General features: G+C 49.3%; 2 protein-coding genes across 2 annotated transcripts in view; one reads left to right on the top strand and one right to left on the bottom strand.

The window, feature by feature from the left end:
• PTGS1 (prostaglandin-endoperoxide synthase 1) overlaps positions 1 to 7,991 on the top strand; it is a 12,766-nt gene extending 4,775 nt beyond the window's left edge. The window contains exons 6-10 of the mRNA XM_015822151.1: positions 278 to 361; positions 2,345 to 2,591; positions 3,579 to 3,865; positions 6,162 to 6,309; positions 7,630 to 7,991. Coding sequence (XP_015677637.1) covers positions 278 to 361; positions 2,345 to 2,591; positions 3,579 to 3,865; positions 6,162 to 6,309; positions 7,630 to 7,991 — 1,128 coding nt within the window. The remainder of the gene's footprint in view (positions 1 to 277; positions 362 to 2,344; positions 2,592 to 3,578; positions 3,866 to 6,161; positions 6,310 to 7,629) is intronic.
• An 8,082-nt stretch (positions 7,992 to 16,073) lies between these two features.
• Positions 16,074 to 21,307, bottom strand: PDCL (phosducin like). Its single transcript, XM_015822152.1, has 3 exons — positions 21,136 to 21,307; positions 18,868 to 19,049; positions 16,074 to 16,675 (listed from the first exon to the last, which is right to left on the bottom strand). The coding sequence occupies exons 1-3, from the start codon at positions 21,305 to 21,307 to the stop codon at positions 16,142 to 16,144; spliced, it is 888 nt and encodes a 295-aa protein (XP_015677638.1). The 3' UTR covers positions 16,074 to 16,141.
• Between the last annotated feature and the right edge of the window lie 417 nt (positions 21,308 to 21,724).

The following is a 21,724-nucleotide window of genomic DNA, read 5'->3' on the forward strand; positions in this document are numbered from 1 at the left end:
GTCATAAGCACGAACCCCCTCCTGATCATCTGAATTTTGATCCCCTGACTGTGGGGGATGCTGCAAAGGCCGTACCTGTGGAAAACGGCACTGAGTCCCTTTTTTTCGGTGGCGTTGTGACTTTGAACGGTCGCTAAACGATTTATTGTAAGTCGAGGACTGCCTGTGCTGAGCCATCTCCCCCTCTCACACACACAACACAAACACACACGCTCGCACAGACCCAAAGGAGACAGAGAAACGACTCACCGATAGTTACGTCAGCTCTCCCCTGCAGGTGGACCTTGGCCACATCTACGGAGACAACCTGGAACGCCAGCATCACCTGCGCCTCTTCAAGGACGGGAAGCTGAAATACCAGGTGAAAAGGTTCAACAAGCCTCTGGCAGCCTGTGGAAACTCTTAATTCAGAGGGGGGGGGAGAGTTTGTGCCTGGCCATGGATTTCACCCCCCACCCCACTATAGGGCATGCTGGCAAATTCCCCACATTTTCACAGTCCTCCCCGTTTGCTGGACCACTCTGGCGTTCGTTCCCAGCCAGGATGGCAGGTGGAGTCCAAGATGAAGAGGCAACTTCCCAGCTCCCCCCCCCTCCGGTCTGCCTACCCTCTACTTTGGGGGGAATTTAGCAATGGGAGGGGGGGGCTCCTTTGCCTGCCCAGGTGTATTTTTCTTTGTAGCAAATGAAACACAAGACAAAAATGATATTGTGCAAGAGTGCAGCAAACCCCAAAGCCTTGAATCTACCCTTGATGGGATGCCAATTGTTTGATAACAGCCTTGTCAGAGCTGTTATCCAGCACAGCCGATGGCAACAACTGGGGAAGCCTGGAAGTCCGTCTATGATGCTTGGGATGGGATGGGATGGGATGGGATGGGATGGGATGGAAGAGAAGAGAAGAGAAGAGAAGAAAAAAGAGAGGAGAGGAGAAGATAAGAGAAGAGAAGAGAAGAGAAGAGAAGACAAGAGAAGAGAAGACAAGACAAGACAAGAGAAGAGAAGAGAAGAGAAGAGAAGAGAAGAGTTGGGAGGGATCTTGGAGGTCTTCTAGTCCAACCCCTTGCTTAGGCAGGAAACTTTATACTATTTCAGACAAGTGGCTGTCCAGGCTCTTCTTAAAAATCTCCAATCTTGGAGCATTCACAACTTCTGGAGGCAAGCTGTTCCACCGGTTAATTGTTCTCACTGTCAGGAAATTTAGAATAGAATAGAATCTGGAAGGGACCTTGGAGGTCATCTAGTCCAGCCCCCTGCTCAAGCAGGAGAACCTACACCATTTCAGACAGGTGAATGTCTAGTCTCTTCTTTAAAGCCACCAGTGATGAAGCACCCACAATGTCTGAAGGGAAGCTGTTCCACTGTTTAATTGTCCTCACTGTCAGGAAGTTTCCCCTTAATTCCAGGTTGCTTCTCTCCTTGATTAGTTCCCATCCATTGTTTCTTGCCTTGCCTTCTGGTGCTTTCAAAAATAAGTTGACCCCCTCCTCTTCTTTGTGGCAGCCCCTCAAATACTGGAACCCGGCTATCATGTCCCCCCTAGTCCTTTTTTTCTCTAGACTAGCCAAACCTAAATCCTGCAACCATTCTTCATAGGTTTTTGTCTCCAGGCCTTTAATCATCTTAGTTACTCTTCTTTGTACTTTTTCCAAAGTCTCAACGTCTTTTTTTTGTAATGCGGTCACCAAAACCAGATGCTGCATTCCAAGTGTGGCCTTACTAAGGCTTTATAAAGCGGCACTAATACTTCAGGTGATTTTTATTCTGTGCCTCTGTTTATACAACCAAGGATTGTGTTAGCTTTTTTGGCTGATGCTCTCCCCATCTCTTAAGTGTGATCCTTTGTGTTATGGTTCTGGCTAGTGAAACACTTCAAAGAACTTCCAGGCATTGATTTTCCTAAAAGTAATTTATTGTTACAAAATGTCTGCACAGGCATAACGGAAGGTTATGCTAAGACAGTGTTTCTCAACCTCGACAATTTTAAGGCATGTGGACTTCAACTCCCAGAATTCCACAGCCAGCATTGCAGGCTGTGGAATTCTGGGAGTTGAAGTCCACATGCCTTAAAATTGTCAAGGTTGAGAAACACTGTGCTAAGATCTAAGTTCCCTTCCTCTGAGCAGTTAAATTATCAGCATGTCCCCTCCCTAAATTAGCTGTCATATATCACATTACCCAATTAGTGTGAAGGTCAAGGGTTTCCTTCCTCTTTCTTTCCCGGGCTTTTCCCTCCACCCTCTTCTGCTCTGCATTAACCCCAACAATACCAGACAGTTCTGCATATTGTCAAAGCAAGAATATACAGTATTTGCAGCGTTGACACTTTGTCCTTCTCTCCCCAGGTGATGAAGGGAGAGATGTACCCCCCAACAGTGATGGAAGCCGCCGTGCACATGATCTACCCACAAGGCACCCCTCCGGAGCAGAGGTTTGCCATGGGCCAAGAGGTCTTCGGTCTTCTCCCAGGCCTCCTGATGTACGCCACCCTCTGGCTGCGGGAGCACAATCGTGTCTGTGACCTGCTGAAGCAGGAACACCCGATCTGGGACGATGAGCAGCTGTTCCAGACCGCCCGGCTCATTCTGACAGGTGGGCAGGGGGCTGCAGGTTGTCCAAGCCACCTATTGCGAGCTTTGGGGTTCATAGGAAGTCCCAAACAGGCAACGTAAATAAGCTAGCATTTAATTATTGTCCCAACTCTTAGCTATTTCAGAAGGTATTGTAGATGCCTCCACAGCCACTGCCGTTTCCTGCAGTGTGTGTGTGTATGTTTGCACAACTTGAGTTGTCACCTGAAAAACTATCGTAACAAAATGAAATCCAATGGTGAAAAGAGTAAGGTTAAAAAAAAGTAAGGTCACCACGATGTAAACAAGATGTTGAGACTCTAGAAAGAGTGCAGAGAAGAGCAACAAAGATGATCAGGGGACTGGAGGCTAAAACATATAAGGAACGGCTGCTGGAATTGGGGATGTCTAGTTTAATGAAAAGAAGGACGAGGGGTGACATGATAGCAGTCTTCCAGTATTTGAGGGGCTGCCCCAAAGAAGAGGGAGTCAAGTTGTTCTCCAAAGTGCCTGAGGGCAGGACAAGAAGCAACGGATGGAAACCAATCAAGGAGAGAAGCAACCTAGAACTAAGGAGAAACTTCCTGACAGTTAGAACAATTAACCAGTGGAACAACCTGCCTCCAGAAGTTGTGGGTGCTCCAACACTGGACGTTTTAAAGAAAAGATTGGACAACCAATTTGTCTAAAATGGCATAGGGCAGGGGTAGGCAACCTTGGCTCTTTTATGACTGGTGGACTTCAACTCCCAGAATTCCTGAGCCAGCCACGCTGAGGGGAAAGGGAGAGGTTTCCAAGCTGAGCCATGCTGGCTCAGGAATTCTGGGAGTTGAAGTCCACCAGTCATAAAAGAGCCAAGGTTGCCTACCCCTGGCATTGGGTTTCCTGCCTGAGCAGGGGGCTGAACTAGAAGACCTCCAAGGTCCCTCCTAACTCTGTTAAAATTCTAAATTGGCCGTGGCTACAAGGGTGGTGCTCCTCCCTGCCTCCCTCCCTCTGCTCTTTCCAGGTGAGACGATCAAAATTGTCATTGAGGATTACGTCCAGCATCTCAGCGGCTACCACTTGAAGCTGATGTTTGAGCCTGAGCTTCTCTTTGGGGCCCAGTTCCAGTACCAGAACCGCATCGCTCTGGAGTTCAACCAGCTGTACCACTGGCACGCCTTAATGCCAGAGTCCTTCCAGCTGCCCGACAGAGAATACAGTTACGACCAGTTCCTGTTCAACAGCACCATTTTCACCGACTACAGCATAGAGACCCTGGTAGAGGCCTTCTCCAAGCAGCGAGCTGGACAGGTGGGTCAGGGGCAAGATCCGGGGGCGTCTGCTTGCAGAGCGGGGGACTTACATCCAGCCCGTCTTCTTCTTCTTCTTCAAACGTGCCAATTCTGAGCGATCTTCGTCTCCTAGCCAAAAAGTCCCATTTGAACATGACAATTAGAGGCTTTTAAGAAGAGACCGGACAGCCACCTGTACGAAATAGTATAGGCCAGAGATAGGCAACCTTGTCTCTTTTATGACTCGTGGACTTCAACTCCCAGAATTCCTGAGCCAGCCACGCTGAGGGGAAAGGGAGAAGTTTCCAAGCTGAGCCATGCTGGCTCAGGAATTCTGGGAGTTGAAGTCCACGAGTCATGAAGGGGCCATAGTTCCCCCATGCTGGCTCAGGAATTCTGGGAGTTGAAGTCCACAAGTCATAAAGCGGCCTAGGCCTAGGCCAGGGGTAGGCAATCTTGGCTCTTTTATGACTCGTGGATTTCAACTCCCAGAATTCTTGAGCCAGCATGAGGGAAACTTTGGCTCTTTTATGACTCGTGGACTTCAACTCCCAGAATTCCTGACCGAGCATGGCTCAGCTTGGAAACCTCTCCCTTTCCCCTCAGCATGGCTGGCTCAGGAATTCTGGGAGTTGAAGTCCACAAGTCATAAAAGAGCCAAGGTTTCCTACCCCTGGTATAGGGTCTCCTGTTGAGCAGGGGGTTGGACTAGAAGATCTCCGAGGTCCCTTCCAACTCTGTTATTCATTCCTTCCTTCCTTCCTTCCTTCCTTCCTTCTTCCCTCCCTCCCTCCCTCCCTTCCTTTGGTTTTAAGAAGAGACAGCCACTTGTCTGAAATGATCTAGGGCAGTGTTGCTCAACCTCAGCAATTTTAAGATGTGTGGACTTCAAGTCCCAGAATTCTCCAGCCAGCATGCTGGCTGAGGAATTCTGGGACTTGAAGTCCACAAATTGTAAAGTTGTTGAGGTTGAGAAACACTGATCTAGGGTCTCCTGCTTGAGCAGGGGGTTGGACTAGAGACCTCCAAGGTCCCTTCTAGCTCTACACTGATTGATCTAAGTTGCTTCTTTCCCTTTTTCAAAGGTGTTTTTTCAAGAGGCACCAGGACTTTCTTGTTTTTCTTTGAAGACATTTCTCTTCTCATCCAAGAAGCTTCTTCAGCTCTGACTGGATGGTGGAGAATGGAAGGGTTTATAAGCTGCAAGTGGCCTCAATGGCTCTCAGATGATTACAAGGGATATAAGTCCTTCCATTCCTCCCCCCATCCAGTCAGAGCTGAAGAAGCTTCTGGGATGAGAAGCGAAACATCTTCAAAGAAAAAACCAGAAAGTCCAGGTGCCTCCTGAAAAAAAAAAACATCTTTGGGAAAACTATGACCTGGAGGACTGAGAATCTCCATACACACTTTTCCCCGTCTCTTTTTTTAAAGAGGATTCGGGTAATATTTAAACTCTCACTCGTTTCTCTTATTATTTTTTCAGTCTAATTTGTGACTTATTTGGGGGGGCATCCAAATGTAATTTATCGAAAATGCCCCTCTGGAAGGGTAGAGAAGGGGAACTTTTGCTGTTCAAGCTAAAGGTTTTTTGTGGCTTCCTGTGCAACACAAGTCAGCTGCTGATTAATATGATTAAAGGCTGGAGATTAAAACATATGAAGAATTGGGTTTGTCTAATCTAGAGAAAAGACTACTGCTGATAGCAGCATTCCAATATCTCAGGGGCTGCCCCAGAAAAGAGGGGGTCAAGCTATTCTCCAAAGCCCCTGAAGGCAGGACAAGAAACAATGGATGGAAACAAATCAAGGAGAGAAGCAACCTGGAACTAAGGAGAAACTTCCTAACAGTGAAGACAATTAAACAGCGGAACAGATGTTGCCTTCAAAAGTTGTGGGTACTTTATCACTGGAGCAGAGACTGGACAGTCACTTGTCTGAAATGGTCTAGGGCAGGGGTAGTCAACCTTGGCTCGTTTTGACTCGTGGACTTCAACTCCCAGAATTCCTGAGCCAGCCATGCTGAGGGGAAAGGGAGAGGTTTCCATGCTGAGCCGTGCTGGCTAAGGAATTCTGGGAGTTGAAGTCCACGAGTCATAAAAGAGCCAAGGTTGACTACCCCTGGTCTACGGTCTCCTGCTTGAGCAAAGAGCTGGTCTAGAAGACTTCCAAGGTCCCTTCCAACTCTATTCTGATTCTGACGGTCTGCTGGAAGAGTAGGAATGTCTCAGGCTGTAGATCCAGAGACCGGTCTATATCAGGCAATTTTTTTTTTTTTATTGTTCTTGACAAAGGACCTTCTTTGGCTCTCCTTTTCAGATCGGCGGGAAGCCAAATATCAACAAGCACCTTCTCAAGGTGGCTATTGGAGTTATCAAGGAATCGCGGCTGATGCGTCTCCAGCCTTTTAATGAATACCGAAAGAGGTTCCATCTGAAGCCATACACGTCCTTCCGGGAACTGACAGGTAATAGCCCCAGAAGAGGGACATGTCCTCATTCTTGTACCCAACATGGCCAAGGCAGTTTCTTCAAGAAGTTCATACATGGGGCCAGCATCTCAAGAAGCTGACTTAGCTTCTTGAGATGCTGTCACCATGTATGAACCTCTTGAAGGAACTGCCTTGGCCATGTTGGGTACAAGAATGAGGACATGTCCCTATCTGGAAAGCTAAACTGAATGTTTTTGATTAGATTAGATTACCTTTATTGTCATTTTTTCCTGTGGGCACAATGACACACATTAAAAATGAAATTTAGTTGCTTCCTCTCAAAGTGTACACATACACAACACACATTTAAAACATACTATATGCAACATATATATAAACCAGGGATAGGCAACCTTGGCTCTTTTATGACTCGTGGACTTCAACTCCCAGAATTCCTGAGCCAGCCATGCTGAGGGGAAAGGGAGAGGTTTCCAAGCTGAGCCATGCTGGCTCAGGAATTCTGGGAGTTGAAGTCCATGAGTCATAAAAGAGCCAAGGTTGTCTACCTCTGGACTATAGACCTACACCCTTACATTTAAGCAACATATAAATATTAATCACTGTCCGTCTTGAATATATAACAGAAGGAGGAAGCTTGAGAGTTCACAAGGTTTATATTGTATGGAACAAAACTGGGACTGAATCTGGATGTTCTGCTTCAGATACCACGGAGCCCCCTCCTCCCAGAAGGTAACAGGGAAAACAGGTCGTGAAGAGGATGTGTAGTGTCCCAGATAATCTTACGGACCCTGCTTGAAGCAACGCTTCTGTGCTATGTCCAAGATGGAAGGGAGGGAACTGCCAATCATCTTTTCTGCTGTCCTCACCACTCTCTGCACCACCTTCCTGTCCAAAGCAGTGATGCTTCCAAACCAGACTGTGATGCTGTATGACAGGATGCTCTCGATCCTCCCTCTTAGAAAGTGGTCAGGACAGGGGAAGGAAGATGTGCTTTGGTTCTAAAGATGAATTTGTGGGGATGACAGAAGAAGAGGAAGAGGAAGAGTTCTTTGAGGGCTTGTCCAAATAGACTTGTACAGTAGTGTGGATGTAGCAATTCCTTCCACCCTAAAGCATTTGTTGAGCATTGAAAACATCAACGGGTCCCTTCCCTGTTTTTACTTTGAAGACGTTTTGCTTCTCATCCAAGAAGCTTGTCCAGCTGTTCCAAAATAGCTTTCCCACAGTGGGTGGAGCAGCAGGAAAGCCATGTCCAGGTGTGGACAATCTTTGTGGGTCCTTCACAAGCTGAGGTGCCACATTGCCTGATTTCTCTCTTTTCTCTCCTGGGTGCAGATGATGAAAACATGGTTGCCAAACTGGAAGTACTGTATGGAGACATTGATGCTCTGGAGTTCTTCCCCGGCCTGTTGGTGGAGAAGACCTACTCCAACGGCATCTTTGGACAGAGCATGATAGAGATGGGGGCTCCCTTCTCTTTGAAGGGGCTCCTGGGGAACCCCATCTGCTCCCCTGAATACTGGAAGCCCAGCACTTTTGGTGGTGCCGCCGGCTTCCGAATCGTGAACACGGCAAGCTTGGAAAAACTGGTCTGCCTGAACGTCAAGCAGTGTCCCTACGTGGCTTTCCACACGCCCGACCACGGAGAGGCTCCTGAAAGCCCGGAGGAGAAGCAGCGACCTTCAACGGAGCTCTAACCAGGCTCTCTTCGGTCGAGTTATACAGGTAGTCCTCAACTTACAACAGTTCGTTTAGTGCCCGCTCAAACTCACAACGGCACTGGGGAAAAAAGTGACCTAAGGACCGTTTTTCACAGCTACGACTTTGCAGCGTCCCCACGATCACGTGATCAAAATTCAGAGCCTTCGCTACTGGTTCACATTTACGACGGTTGCAGCGTCCCGGGGGAATCCCGTGATCCCTTTTACGACCTCCCGACAGGCAAAGTCCATGGGGGAAGCCAGGTTCCCGTAACGACCACGCGACTAATTTAAACAACCGCAGCGATTCGCTTAACAAACGTGGCAAGGAAAATCGTAAAACGGGGGCAAAACTCAGCGAACAAATGTCTCACTTAGCTACAAAAATTTGATCGTAAGTCGAGGACGACCTGTACTCAAGTCCTCCAGGCTTTGAGACCAGGAGGTCATGACGGAAGAGCAAGAAGGAAAATGAGTGCGTGTATGTGTGTGTGTGGATCTGTGGCCTGTCTCCCTCAGCTTGTAACCTACCCCCCTCCTCATGGTTTAGGACAGTGATGGCGAACCTTTTAGAGACCTAGTGCCTAAAACCCGCTCCGTCCCCCAACCCTGCCCCTGCTATGCCCCCACCCCACTCGCCCGCAGGACCACCCACCGCCTTCACGGCCTGCCGTAGCAGATCGCCCAGGCGGCCCAGCAGCATCATGGCGGCCATGCCCTCCTCCCGCGCCCTGCAGCATCATCTACGTGCGACGGGCGTGTGAGGGTGGAGTCTTGTCCCTGCTGCCATGTGCTTGGCTGCGCTGCTCCGTGTGGGCCGTGCTCGGGGGCGACTCTCCTCTGGGGGGGCTGCTGTGAGGAGGGGGGTGTAGGAGGCGGGGCTGGGACAACAGCGTGCGTGCCCACAGAGAGGGCTCCAAGTGCCGCCTCTGGCACGCGTGCCATAGGTTCGCCACCACTGATTTAGGATGTTCAGGCGTCCACCATTGGTCGCGTCCCCTTCGCCCCCCAGCCATCCTCCTCAGCCGATTTACAGCCAGCTTTCCTCCTCTGCTGGCCCTCCCCTGGCCATTCTCCACGGCCTCCACCCCTTGCCCATTTGCCAAGACACTAAGATGGGTGCCTAGACGTCCCTTCCCGCTCCTCACGTTCTGCAAATGCCTCCGGGGATCCTGTCCAGAGAGGAGAGGAAGCACCAGCTCAATTGACTGGAAGGAATCCATCCCTGGCCAGATCACCCGGTGGTCTTCACTTCCCCTCCCCTTCTGCCCTCTTTTATCTTTGCCTTTCGTAGCTGCTCCCGGGACGTTAGAGGCAGAACAAGTTGTGCAAAAGGAACTGGGCAGGACCAAACCTGCTCTAGGTGAGAGTTTGGCGACCGCCTCCATCTCTGCTTTCAAATTTATTTATGCAGCTGTGTGCCTTTGCGCCGGGGGGCGAGGAGGAAACCGACACACGTGGGGAAAAAGGAGAGGTTCAAAATAAAACGGAAAACTTTTTCTGACGATTGGCTGAGCTAGTCCTAAATTGGCATTTCTTCACCTGGCAAAGAGGCTGGAATCCAGGTGCGCTTAAGAGGGCCTCTCAGTAACGCTGGCACCCACATCTTTGAAAACTGTACACCAACTTTGTGGTTTTCCAGCGTTTGAGGTGTGGGGTGTTTGCATTACCCCATCTGAGCATGAGATCGGAAGCAGTCTCCCTTTATTGGATGCTTGTGGCAAACAAGCTGGATCCCTATCTCTTGCCCCACTGCTGCTCTTTTCAGGATGCTTATCTGGAATGAGGACGAGGAATAGAATAAAAATAGAATAGAATAGAATAGAATAGAATAATGAAGAACATAATAGAATAATGAAGAATAGAAGAATGAAGAATAGAACAGAATAGAATAGAAAATAGAATAGAATAGAGAATGAATAGAATAGAATAGAATAGAATAGAATAAAATAGAATAGAGAAAATAGAATAGGGAAAATAATAATAGAATAGAATAGAATAGAATAGAATAGAATAGAATAGAATAGAATAGAATAGAATAATTGGAGGGGACCTCAGAGGTCTTCTCGTCCAACCCTCTGCTCTTCTTAAAAACTTCCAGTGTTGGAGCATTCACAACTTCTGGAGGCAGGTTGTTCCATTGATTAATTGTTCTCACCGTCAGGAAATTTCCCCTTAGTTCTAGGCTGCTTCTCTCCTTGATTAGTTTCCATCCGTTGCTTCTTGTCCTGCCTTCGGGTGCTTTGGAGAATAGCTTGACTCCCTCTTCTTTGGGGCAGCCCCTCAAATATTGGAATGCTGCTATCATGTCCCCCCTCATCCTTCTCTTCATTAAACTAGACAGAACCAATTCCAGCAACTGTTCCTTATATGTTTTAGCCTCCAGTCCCCTGATCCTCTTTGTTGCTCTTCTCTGCACTCTTTCCAGAGTCTCAACATCTTTTTTACATCGTGGTAGCCAAAACTGGATGCCGTATTCCAGGTGTGGCCTTACCAAGGCATTAAAAAAAGGCATTATATAGAGGTGTGATGAGGGAATGATCTCTGGCTGCAGCCACAAAATAGGGCCAGGATGTGGCAGCCCTTGTGCGATTCCACCAGCGAATTCAGAAATGATGTACATCAGGGCTGGCACAATCACATGCAAGTAACCGTGGCCTCATCCTCTTATCTCTGGATTAAAAAGACAAAACAAAAAAAATCTACAGCAAAACAGGCTGACCACAGACGAGAGATGGAGCTTCTCAAACAGCAAAGGAAAGAAGTAAGGGGTGGAAGGGTTCTGGTTAGGGGCACCAGTTGGGGAAGACTCTGGAGTGGAGTCTGGGGTCCTGGACGGCCTCCAAGATCTATTCCAACAGGAAGTCAAGCCCCACCGACATCACAATCTCAGGAGAGGGTCAAAAACTAGACTACTGTCCGGTGTAGATTTTGACATCAGTCAAGAACCACACAGGCACATCTTTGGAGACCCGATTTAGTCCTAGAAATATCCCGAGGATCATCTAGAACAGGGATCTTCAAACGTGGCCCTTTTATGAGTTGTGGACTTCAACTCCCAGAATTCCTCAGCCAGGCAAAGTGGTAGCCCGGATGTAGAGAAAGTGTATCTCCTACTAATTCTGGAGACCATGTTCTCAACAAAAGTGGAAGATGATCTATGCAGACCCGGGGGTCTTCAAACGTGGCCCTTTTATGACTTGTGGACTTCAACTCCCAGAATTCCTCAGCCAGGCACGCGTGCCTGGCTGAAGAATTCTGGGAGTTGAAGTCCACAAGTCATAAAAGGGCCACGTTTGAAGACCCCTGAGCTAGAAGATAGCAAGGGGAGGGTCTTAGTCTTAAGGGCTGCTTGCCCCAATAGCCATCCCTGCCTTTAACAGAACATAAGAATCCTAAGCCTGGAAGGGACCTGAGAGGTCTTCTAGTCCAACCCCCCCCCCCCGCTCGAAGCAAGAGACCTGAGTTCTTATTTCTCCCAGCTCTGTTCCAGAATCAATACATTCCCGGGAAGATTCAGATGAACCGGGCGATATGGAGGAAAACTTCCTGCCATCCCCCAGCTGGCCCAGGAGGGTTAAACCACTCGGATGCATTTGCCCAAGGAACCAAACGAATGGAAAAAATCCTATTTGCTTTGCACCGCTGACTTTCAACCTCTCCCTTGGTCCACTGGTGTCACCCAGGCCTCAAGCCGCTTGTCTGGCAGGGGGTGCCGATCACCCTCCTGTCTCCTGAGCATACAAGCCTGCCTGTAAAGACCACCCCTCACATTGTGCGTGCCCACCTCGCCTTGCCCTCCTGGCCACCTGCAGAAGTCAGCCGGTGCAGCAGTCCCGCTTGCTTGGACGCTGAAAATGTTCAATGTGGCCCTTCAGCACCCAAACGGACAGCTTGGAAGGGGGCGGGGGGAGTGCTCCTCCTGGCTGCTATGGCAATGCAAATTTGCCTGCATGGAATTGGGATGCATTTCCATAACTTACTTACTTACTTGCATAACTTACTTCAGGTAGCAGAGATCTAAAAAGATGAGAGAGGGAGGGAGGGAGACAGACAGAGGGAGATACAGGGGGAGAGAGGGAGGGAGGGAGACGGAGAGGGAGGGAGACAGACGGAGAGGGAGACGGAGAGGGAGGGAGACGAGGAGACGGACAGAGAGGGGGAGAGGGAGGGAGAGAGACGGAGAGAGGGAGGGAGACAGAGGGAGAGGGAGGGAGGGAGACGGAGAGAGAGGGGGAGAGGGAGGGAGACAGACGGGGAGGGAGAGGGAGGGAGGGAGACAGACAGGGAGAGATGGAGAGGGAGACAAACAAAGGGAGAGAGGAAGAGACGGAGGGAGGGAGAGAGGGAGGAAGAGACGGAGGGAGAGAGACGGAGAGGGGGAGAGAGACAGATGGAGAGATGGAGAGGGAGACAGAGAGAGGGAGAGGGAGGGAGACGGAGAGACAGACAGGGGGAGAGGGAGGGAGACAGACGGGGAGAGACGGAGAGGGAGAGAGGGAGACAAAGGGAGAGAGGAAGAGACAGGGAGGGAGGGAGAGAGGGAGGAAGAGACGGAGGGAGAGAGACGGAGAGAGAGGGAGAGGGAGACAAACAGAGGGAGAGGGAGGAAGAGAGGAAGGGAAGGAGGAGAGACGGAGGAAGACAGAGAGATAGAGGGAGGGAGACAGGGAGGGAAGGAGAGGAAGAGACGGGGAGAGGGAGGAAGAGACAGGGAAAGAGGGAGGGAGGGGAAGAGACAGAGAGAGGGAGACAGAGAGAGAGGGGGTGGTGTTGTTCTCTTTAAATTTTAATTTTACCACTACAAGCCCCTTGTTCAATCCTTTTCTGTTTAAAAAAAACCCCTCCTGAAGTTCAACCAAAGGGCCTCTCTCTCTCTCTCTCTCTCTGTACTGTATGTGTGTTAAACACACTGGTGTGGCTTCTCCCTCTTTGGGTGGGGCAGAGAGAAACCAGCCTCTGCCGCCTGGATTCTGACAGGCCAGAAGACCTGATGGGATTTCTCAACCCGACGTCAACACCTTCCTGTCGGTCGCAGGTGTGGCACCTGCCGCCCCCTCCGGGATTGCTACCTTTCCGCTCCCATCATCCCCGCTCTGCGCACACTGGCTGGGGAGGAGGGAGCATGATCCATCCGGAGGGCACAGCTGGGGACAGCTGTTGCAACCCAGGCAGGCCCTGGGGCTCCAGGGGTTTGTGTCAGCAGCTGCAAGGCTTCATTTCACGCCGAGGGGACGAGGGACATAAGCAAATGTTTACTGTCTGAATTACTAGCGCATGTAAACAAATATTTACTGCCTGAGTCACCAATGCATCTGCAGAGCGCCCGTCCGCTGTTAAGGGCGCTGCCTCCTTGCCTAACCCAGAGGAAGCGCCAGGCAGACGGGTTCCTGCAGAGGAGAACCTCTCCTTCCTGGCATTGTAGAGGCAATAAATCATCGATAAACACGCAGAGTTGTTGGGAAACGGGCCTTTCAGCAAAATAACTAAAACTCGGCTCTTGAATTGCTCAGAAACGGCTCCTCTAGTCTAAAAGAAGGCAAACGACCAGCGGTCTGCAAGGAGTATAAATCCTTCCATTCCCCCATCATCCAGTCAGAGCTGGAGAAGCTTCTGGGATGAGAAGCGAAAGGTCTTCAAAGAAAACCCAAGGAAGTCCTGAAAAAACACCTTTGGAACTTTGACCTGGATGACGGAGACTCTCCATAGCCCCTTGTCTGAAGTGGGATAAGGCAGGCGTAGGCAACCTCGGCTCTTTTATGACTGGTGGACTTCAACTCCCAGAATTCCTGAGCCAGCCATGCTGAGGGGACAGGGAGAGGTTTCCAAGCTGAGCCGTGCTGGCTCAGGAATTCTGGGAGTTGAAGTCCACCAGTCATAAAGCGGCCTAGGCCTAGGCCGGAGGTAGGCAACCTCGGCTCTTTTATGACTGGTGGACTTCAACTCCCAGAATTCCTGAGCCAGCCATGCTGAGGGGAAAGGAAGAGGTTTCCAAGCTGAGCCATCCTGGCTCAGGAATTCTGGGAGTTGAAGTCCACGAGTCATGAGGGGGCCAAAGTTTCCCTCATGCTGGCTCAGGAATTCTGGGAGTTGAAGTCCATCAGTCATGAGGGGGCCATATTTCCCCCATGCTGGCTCAGGAATTCTGGGAGTTGAAGTCCACGAGTCATAAAGCAGCCTAGGCCTAGGCCAGAGATAGGCAACCTTGGCTCTTTTATGACTGGTGGACTTCAACTCCCAGAATTCCTGAGCCAGCCACGCTGAGGGGAAAGGGAGAGGTTTCCAAGCTGAGCCATGCTGGCTCAGGAATTCTGGGAGTTGGAAGTCCACCAGTCATAAAAGAGCCGAGGTTGCCTACTCCTGGTATAGGGTCTCCTGCCTGAGCAGGGGGCTGGACTGGAAGACCTCCAAGGTCCCTTCCAACTCTGTTATCTAGCTAGACAAAGTCTATCTGGGTTGACTTATGCCAGTCTCTGCCCTACCGGATATATCAATCACCCCACCCTCCACCTCCCCACTGAACAGGCTTACACCTGGGGCATTTGGTGCCCAAGAACCTTTTCCTGTTATGATAAGCCAAAGATAAACTAGTAGCAACTTCCAAACATCCTTCTAAAACGTGCCAGGAATGTAGTCCTGAGTCATCTTGAGCTCCCTCCGGCTTCAAGTCCGCCTCTCGACTGATGCAAGAGGAAAAGCTTTTTTAGGGGGGGGCACTTCTTCCTCTCTTTTCTTCATTGCCTCAAAGCTTTGATGACCCTCCCTCCCCCCCAAAAAACACACCTTGCCCAGGATGGCCTTTTCCCACTTTGATTTGGTCAAGCGACTACTCCGTTAGAAAAGTTCGGGTTTTAATCTTTTATTGCATGAAGAAAACGTTTTTAAGTTCTTGCTAGGCGTGAAGAAAACTTCCACAGTCAATCTGCACAAGAGGGGAGAGGGGGGGGAGGAGAGGGTGAGACCCCCCCCCAGGACAGCCACATTCGGCGAGACGAAGACCGACAGTTCCAAAAAAACTCTTCGTGGGACGGAAAAGGTAACAGGGCTGGGAGCGGCCACCACCCGGAGCAATTCCAGAGACGTCCACGTCCTGTCCATCACTGTCAGGTTAAGCAAAAGATGAGACGCCCCCCCCTCTCTCCAAGGAAAGCTGTGGGGCTGACCCACTGCCCACAGGTCAAGGCTTTGGGTGGCAGCCGTGATGGGACTAAAAAACTGGAAGGCCTATTTCTGAAACTACGCAGTGCCCAGGAGCAGGGCAGGCCACCAAAAGGAGAATGGGACAACTCGCCACGGCCAACCCGCTACAGGACAATCCGCCGTAGGACAATTTAACCCTTCTCTTTCATTATTTGAAATCAATAAAAATGATTTTAACTTTGGCCATTCACGTTTCCCTCCCGGTTCGGCTTCAGCCTCCGTTTGCATCCTGTCTTTTAATGGTTCTATTCCACCATTTCTTTGAGGTCACCGTAACGCTTGTCCCTGGCGAGTTGTCCGTGGTGAGTTTTGGCCGCGGCAAGTTGTCATAGACCAGGGGTGGGCAACCTTGGCTCTTTTATGACTCGTGGACTTCAACTCCCAGAATTCCTGAGCCAGCACGGCTCAGTTTGGAATCCTCTCCCTTTCCCCTCAGCGTGGCTGGCTCAGGAATTCTGGGAGTTGAAGTCCACGAGTCATAAAAGAGCCAAGGTTGCCTACCCCTGATCTAAACTCATCAAATCATGATCTAGATCAGGGGTGGGGAACCTTGGCTCTTTTATGACTGGTGGACTTCAACTCCCAGANGAGCCAAGGTTGCCTACCCCTGGTCTAGGAGGCTCACCGCTTAGAACAGGAGGACTTACGACAGGGGTAGGCAACCTTGGCTCTTTTATGACTCGTGGACTTCAACTCCCAGAATTCCTGAGCCCGCATGGCTCAGCTTGGAAACCTCTCCCTTTCCCCTCAGCATGGCTGGCTCGGGAATTCTGGGAGTTGAAGTCCAAGGTTGCCTACCCCTGCCCTAGACCCCCACCAAAGCAGCAGCCAGACCTGCCAGATGGGGTTTTTTTTTGGGGGGGGGGGAGCTCCGAGGTGAACCCTTTACAAACTAGCCAGGGCCCCTGGAGAGTGGGGGGACCAAGGGCCCGACGCTCTGGCGTCCCTCAGTCTATCTCCAAGTCGCTGTCTTCGCCGTAGCAGGCGGCAGCGCTGCAAATGGAGGTGTAGAGCACCACGTCCTTCTCCGGCAGCAGACTAAACTCCTGCAGGAAGGCTTCTAAGTCCGCGGCGAAGAAGTCTTCGCCCAGCTGGTCGGTGATGCGGACGAAGTTGCCGATCAGCTCCCCGCCCTTGTAGACCAGCAGGGCCGGCAAGGCGTTGCCGGTGAAGCGGGAGCTGGTGCCGATCAGGGAGCTGCGCACCCGGCAGAACTTCACCGTGGGGTACTCGGCGGCCAGGCAGAGCATGCAGCCGTCCAGGGCCTCGGCCCCGGGGAGGTGGTCCTCGTAGATGTGGATCATCACCAGCGTCTTCTTGTTGCCTCTGTCCACCGTGTCCAGGAAGGCCTCCCCGCTGTGGATCTCAAAGACCTGCTTGAACTGCTGGCCCGGGTGCAGCTGCTGGCGCATTTCCTCCATGCGCTGCTTGCGGTACTGCTGCAGGAACTCCTCGTCGTCCGTTTCCTGGTGCAGCGCCAGCTGCGGGGAGGGGAAGAAAGAGGCCACAGCTTTTAACGGGCGGGAGGAGGGCAGGGGGGGGAGATCGTGCCTGGATGCCTGCACAGTTGTTGCCTGGGGGGATGGGGGCATGAATGCTAACGAGAGAAGGAAGCCTGCAAAGAATCAGGAAGCATAACCGAATAATGGACTTGGAAGGGACCTTGGAGGTCTTCTAGTCCAACCCCTGAGCTCCTGCAGGAGACACTTTCATACAGAAGAACAGAGTCGGAAGGGACCTTAAAGGTCTTCTAGTCCAACCCCTGAGCTTCTGCAGGAGACACTTTCATACAGAAGAACAGAGTCAGAAGGGACCTTGGAGGTCTTCTAGTCCAACCCCCCCAGCTCATGCAGGAAACACTTTCATACAGAACAGAATGACAGTCGGAAGGGACCTTGGAGGTCTTCTAGTCCAACCCCCAGCTCATGCAGGAAACACTTTCATACAGAACAGAATGACAACAGTCGGAAGGGACCTTGGAGATCATCTAGTCCAACCCCCCAGCTCATGCAGGAGACCCCATATCCTTCCAGACAAATGAAATGTCCAGTCTCTTCTTAAAACCCTCCAGTGATGGAGCACCCGCCATTTCCAAAGAGAAGCATTTCCACTCATTAATTTTTCTCACTGTCCTAAAATTCCTCCTTATTTTCAGGTTGCTTCTCTGCTTGATTCGCTTCCATCCTTTGCTTCTTGTCCTGCCTTCGGGTACTTTGGAGGATCGGTTTGATCCCCTCCTCAAGTACAGGAACGCTGTTATCATATCACCTCCCTATTTTTTCTCTCTGTTGGGTTAGACATATCTGAGTTCCTGCATATCTTTCTTTTCCTTTGGTTACCTCTATGAAAGCTTGGCCTCAATTCCTGAAACCCAAGGCTGGGTGAGAATCAGAGAATCTTAGTGCAACTCTTTCTTTTCTCTCCAAGCCAACTTTTCTCAGGTGTCCCCTGGAGGAAGATCAAGATCTGGCCGAGAATCAGCTCAGCCACCCTCAGAAAGGGAGGATTTCAAGCCTCTGGAGAGTTTTTAGAGATACGTCTGCTCGGTTGGATTGTTAAATCCATAATTAAAAGGGTGAGATGCAGGTGAGCGCATCTTTAAGGTAAACAATGCCTCAAAGTTCTTTGAAGAGCTTTTTCTTTCAGAACCATGACATAAGCGTTGGCTGCCGACTGGGATTTTAATATTGTAAGCCACTCAGAGTTACTGTGTGACAAGGTGGGTGGCTAATAAATTTTAGAAATAAATAAATACAGGTAGGATAGAATAGAATAAAATAGAATAGAATAGAGTAAGAATATGGAATATGGAATATAATATAGAATATAGAACAGAATAGAAAATGAATGGAATAGAATATAGAATAGAATTAGAATATGGAATAGAATGTGGAATGTGGAATATGGAATAGAATATAGAATGTAGAACAGAACATAATAGAAAATGAATGGAATGGAATATAGAATAGAATATAAAGTAGAATAGAATAGAATAGAATTAGAATATGGAATAGAATATAGAATAGAATAGAATTAGAATATGGAATAGAATATAGAACAGAACAGAATAGAAAATGAATGGAATGGAATATAGAATAGAATAATAGAATAGAATAGAATAGAGCTGGAAGGGACCTTGGAGGTCTTCTAGTCCAGCCCCCTGATCAAGCAGGAGAACCTATACCGTCTCAGATAAGTGACTGTCCAGTCTCTTCTTAAAAACCTCCAGTGATGGAGCGCCCACGCTTTCTGGAGGCAATTCTCAACTTACAACAGTTCATTTAGTGACCGTTTAAAGTTGCAACGGCACTGAAAAAGGTGACTTGTGACCGGTTTTCCCCCTTACTATCACTATAGGTCACGTGATCAAAATTCAGGCGGGTTACGTGGTCCCCTTTTGCGACCTTCTGACGAGCCAAGTCAACGGGGAAGAAGCCAGATTCACTTCACAACCGTGTTGTTAATTTAACAACCGCAGCGATCCACTTATCAACGGTGGTGAGAAAAGTCGGGAAATGGGGCAAAACTCACTTAAGAAACATCTCACTTAAGGGCAGAAATGTTGGGCTCCCTTGGGGTCTACCTGTAATAAATACATTTCTCCCCCCCTTTGCGGAAACACTGCCAATGTTGGGAAATCCGCCCGAGAGGAACGGGGGGGAAGGAGTTTTACCTTGTCGTTCAGCTTCTCCTGCAGCTCCTTCTGCTTCTGCTTGTCCTTCTCTTCATCCAGGTGTGACTGGCAGGTCATAGAGAGTTTCTTGATCAGCCTCTCCATCTCCCGGCATTGCTCCTCCCGCTGCTCCGTCTCCAGCTGTTTGAACCTCCTCCAGTCGTTGATCACCCCTTTAGGGCCTGAGGGGGGGAAAAAAGTAAATATATATGTAAATATTCAGCAATTGCAAATCGCAAGACCACCAGGAAATTCTTTAAAACCTATAAAAAGTTTTAATAAAATTTAAAACACCAAGCTTTCACTGGCTCACTGCCAGCATCATCAGGGTAACATGTAGTCGATGGGATGGCTACTTATAGGAGTGGTGCCTTTTGATACGATGATTAGAACTCAAACGCAGGTGGATCGATTGGGCCCGATCACGAGGTCCAGGAGCCGGGTGCAAAAGGCACCACTCCTATAAGTAGCCATCCCATCGACTACATGTTACCCTGATGATGCTGGCAGTGAGCCAGCGAAAGCTTGGTGTTTTAAATTTTATTAAAACTTTTTATAGGTTTTAAAGAATTTCCTGGTGGTCTTGCGATTTGTGATTGCTGAATATGAATTTACCCAGGAATCACCTTTTTATTTTTAGAATCTTAAGTAACAAATATGTAAATATGTAAATAGTATAAAATGCAATACGTAAATGGTATAAAAGATCGACGAATAGGGAGATATATGGTATATGGTATAGTATGTATGGCAAAATAACAGCCAGAAAAGCCACACTGTGTTCAACCTATTTTTAAATGTTTACTCAATAAAAATTTATAAAAAAATGAAAGAAAGAAAAAAGCACCACCCAACTACAGGGAGGTTTTAAAGAGGGGAGGGGGGAGGACTGGAAACTGCCTGGGTTCGAATCTTTTTGTGAACAAAAAGAGAGAAGCAACCTGGAACTAAGGAGAAACTTCCTGACAGTTAGAACAATTAACCAGTGGAACAACCTGCCTCCAGAAGCGGTGAATGCTCCAACACTGGAAGTCTTTAAGAAGAGACTGGACAGCCATTTGTCTGAAATGGTATATAGGGTTTCCTGCCTGAGCAGGGGGTTGGACTAGATGACCTCCAAGGTCCCTTCCAACTTTATCATCATCATTATTATTCAATAAAAAAAAACTGGGTCTAAGAGGGGACATGGAGACAGAAAAGGCTGGAAAACGGAGAGGCCCAATAAGAAGAAAAACAAAAAACAAAATGGCCGTCTAGTAAGGATTGAAATGAAACCCTAAAAAGACTGAAATATTTACAGGCAATCCTCGACTTACAACAGTGCATTTAGTGACCATTTAAAGTTACAACGGCACTGAAAAAAAATGATTTATCCCCGTTTTCACACTTAACAACCGTCGCAGCGTCCCCAGGGTCACATGATCAAAATTCAGAGGCTTGGCAACTGGCATGTACTTGTGACGGTTGCAGTGTCCCAGGTGGGTCAGGCGATCCCCTTTTGCGACCTGCTGAGAAGCAAAGCCAATGGAGTGAAACCAAACGCTCTCAACTTACGACCACAATCGAGCCCACATTTTCTGCTGTTCAGCGAGACGTTTGTGAAGTACGTTTGGCCCCGTTTTACAACCTGCCTTGCTGCCGTTGTTAAATGAATCACCGCAGGGGCTGAGTTAGTCCCACGGCTGTAAAGTGAATCTGGTTTTCCCCCTTGACTTTGCTTGTCAAAAGGTCGCAAAAGGGCATCGCAGGACCGCGGGACACCATGACCGTCATAAGTACAAGTCAGTTGCCGAGCGTCTGAATTTTGATCACCTGACCTCGAGACACTATGCAACCGTCATTAAGTACGAGTCAGTTGCCGAGCGTCTGAATTTCGATCATGTGACCCCGGGACACTATGCAACCATCCTAAGTACAAGTCAGTTGCCGAGCGTCTGAATTTCGATCACGTGACCCTGGGACACTGCGACCGTCATAAATACGAGTCAGTTGCCAAGCGTCTGAATTTTGATCACCTGACCCCGGGACACTATGCAACCGTCCTAAGTACGAGTCAGTTGCCGGGCGCCTGAATTTCGATCACGTGACCAGGGCGAGGCTACAACGGTCGTGTGAAAAACGGCCATAAGTGACTTTTTTCCAGTGCCGTTGTAACTTCAAATAGTCACTAAGTGAACCGTCGTACATTGAGGACTACCTGTAACAGACTCCTGCAGACGTGACCTGGATGGAGACGGACAGGAGGGTCTCAAAGGAGGGAGGAGGTACCTGTGTTTATGGCGCTGCCATCGGCGCTCAGGGCCACCTCTTCCGGCATCACCGCATCGTGACCCGGGGGGGACTCCTCGTTGTCGTCCTTCTCGCTGTCCTCCTCCTCGTCGCTGCTGCTGTAGTAGTACTGGAGTTTCTCTCCCAGCAGCTTGTCGTCCAGGGTGGTCATCGTGGGGGCTGCGAAGGAAACAGACAATGTTACAGGGAAGCCGATGCGCTGTGTGGGAACAAAACCTCTGTCCTTGGTGTCGGAATCCAAATCCGATTAGAGCTGGGAGGGACCTTGGAGGTCTTCTAGTCCAGCCCCCTGCTCAAGAGGAGATCCTTAGACCATTTCAGACAAGCGGCTGTACAGTCTCTTCTTAAAAACCTCCCGTGCCATTATCACTTCATCACTGAGAGATAAAATAAGTCAACAACAGCAGGGAAAAACAACCCCAGAGTGCAGAACAGCTGAGTCCCCTTTCCATCCAGCAAGAATTCTACCTACCCACAACACAAAATTATATCTGATTCTGCCGCAGGATTCTCAACCTCAACCCCAATCCAGCCAGTGGATTAATGCCAGATTCACACACTCTCCTGC

The sequence above is a fragment of the Protobothrops mucrosquamatus genome, unplaced genomic scaffold, assembly GCF_001527695.2.
Source record: "Protobothrops mucrosquamatus isolate PMUCROS unplaced genomic scaffold, P.Mucros_1.0 scaffold1481, whole genome shotgun sequence".
Lineage (NCBI taxonomy): Eukaryota > Metazoa > Chordata > Lepidosauria > Squamata > Viperidae > Protobothrops > Protobothrops mucrosquamatus.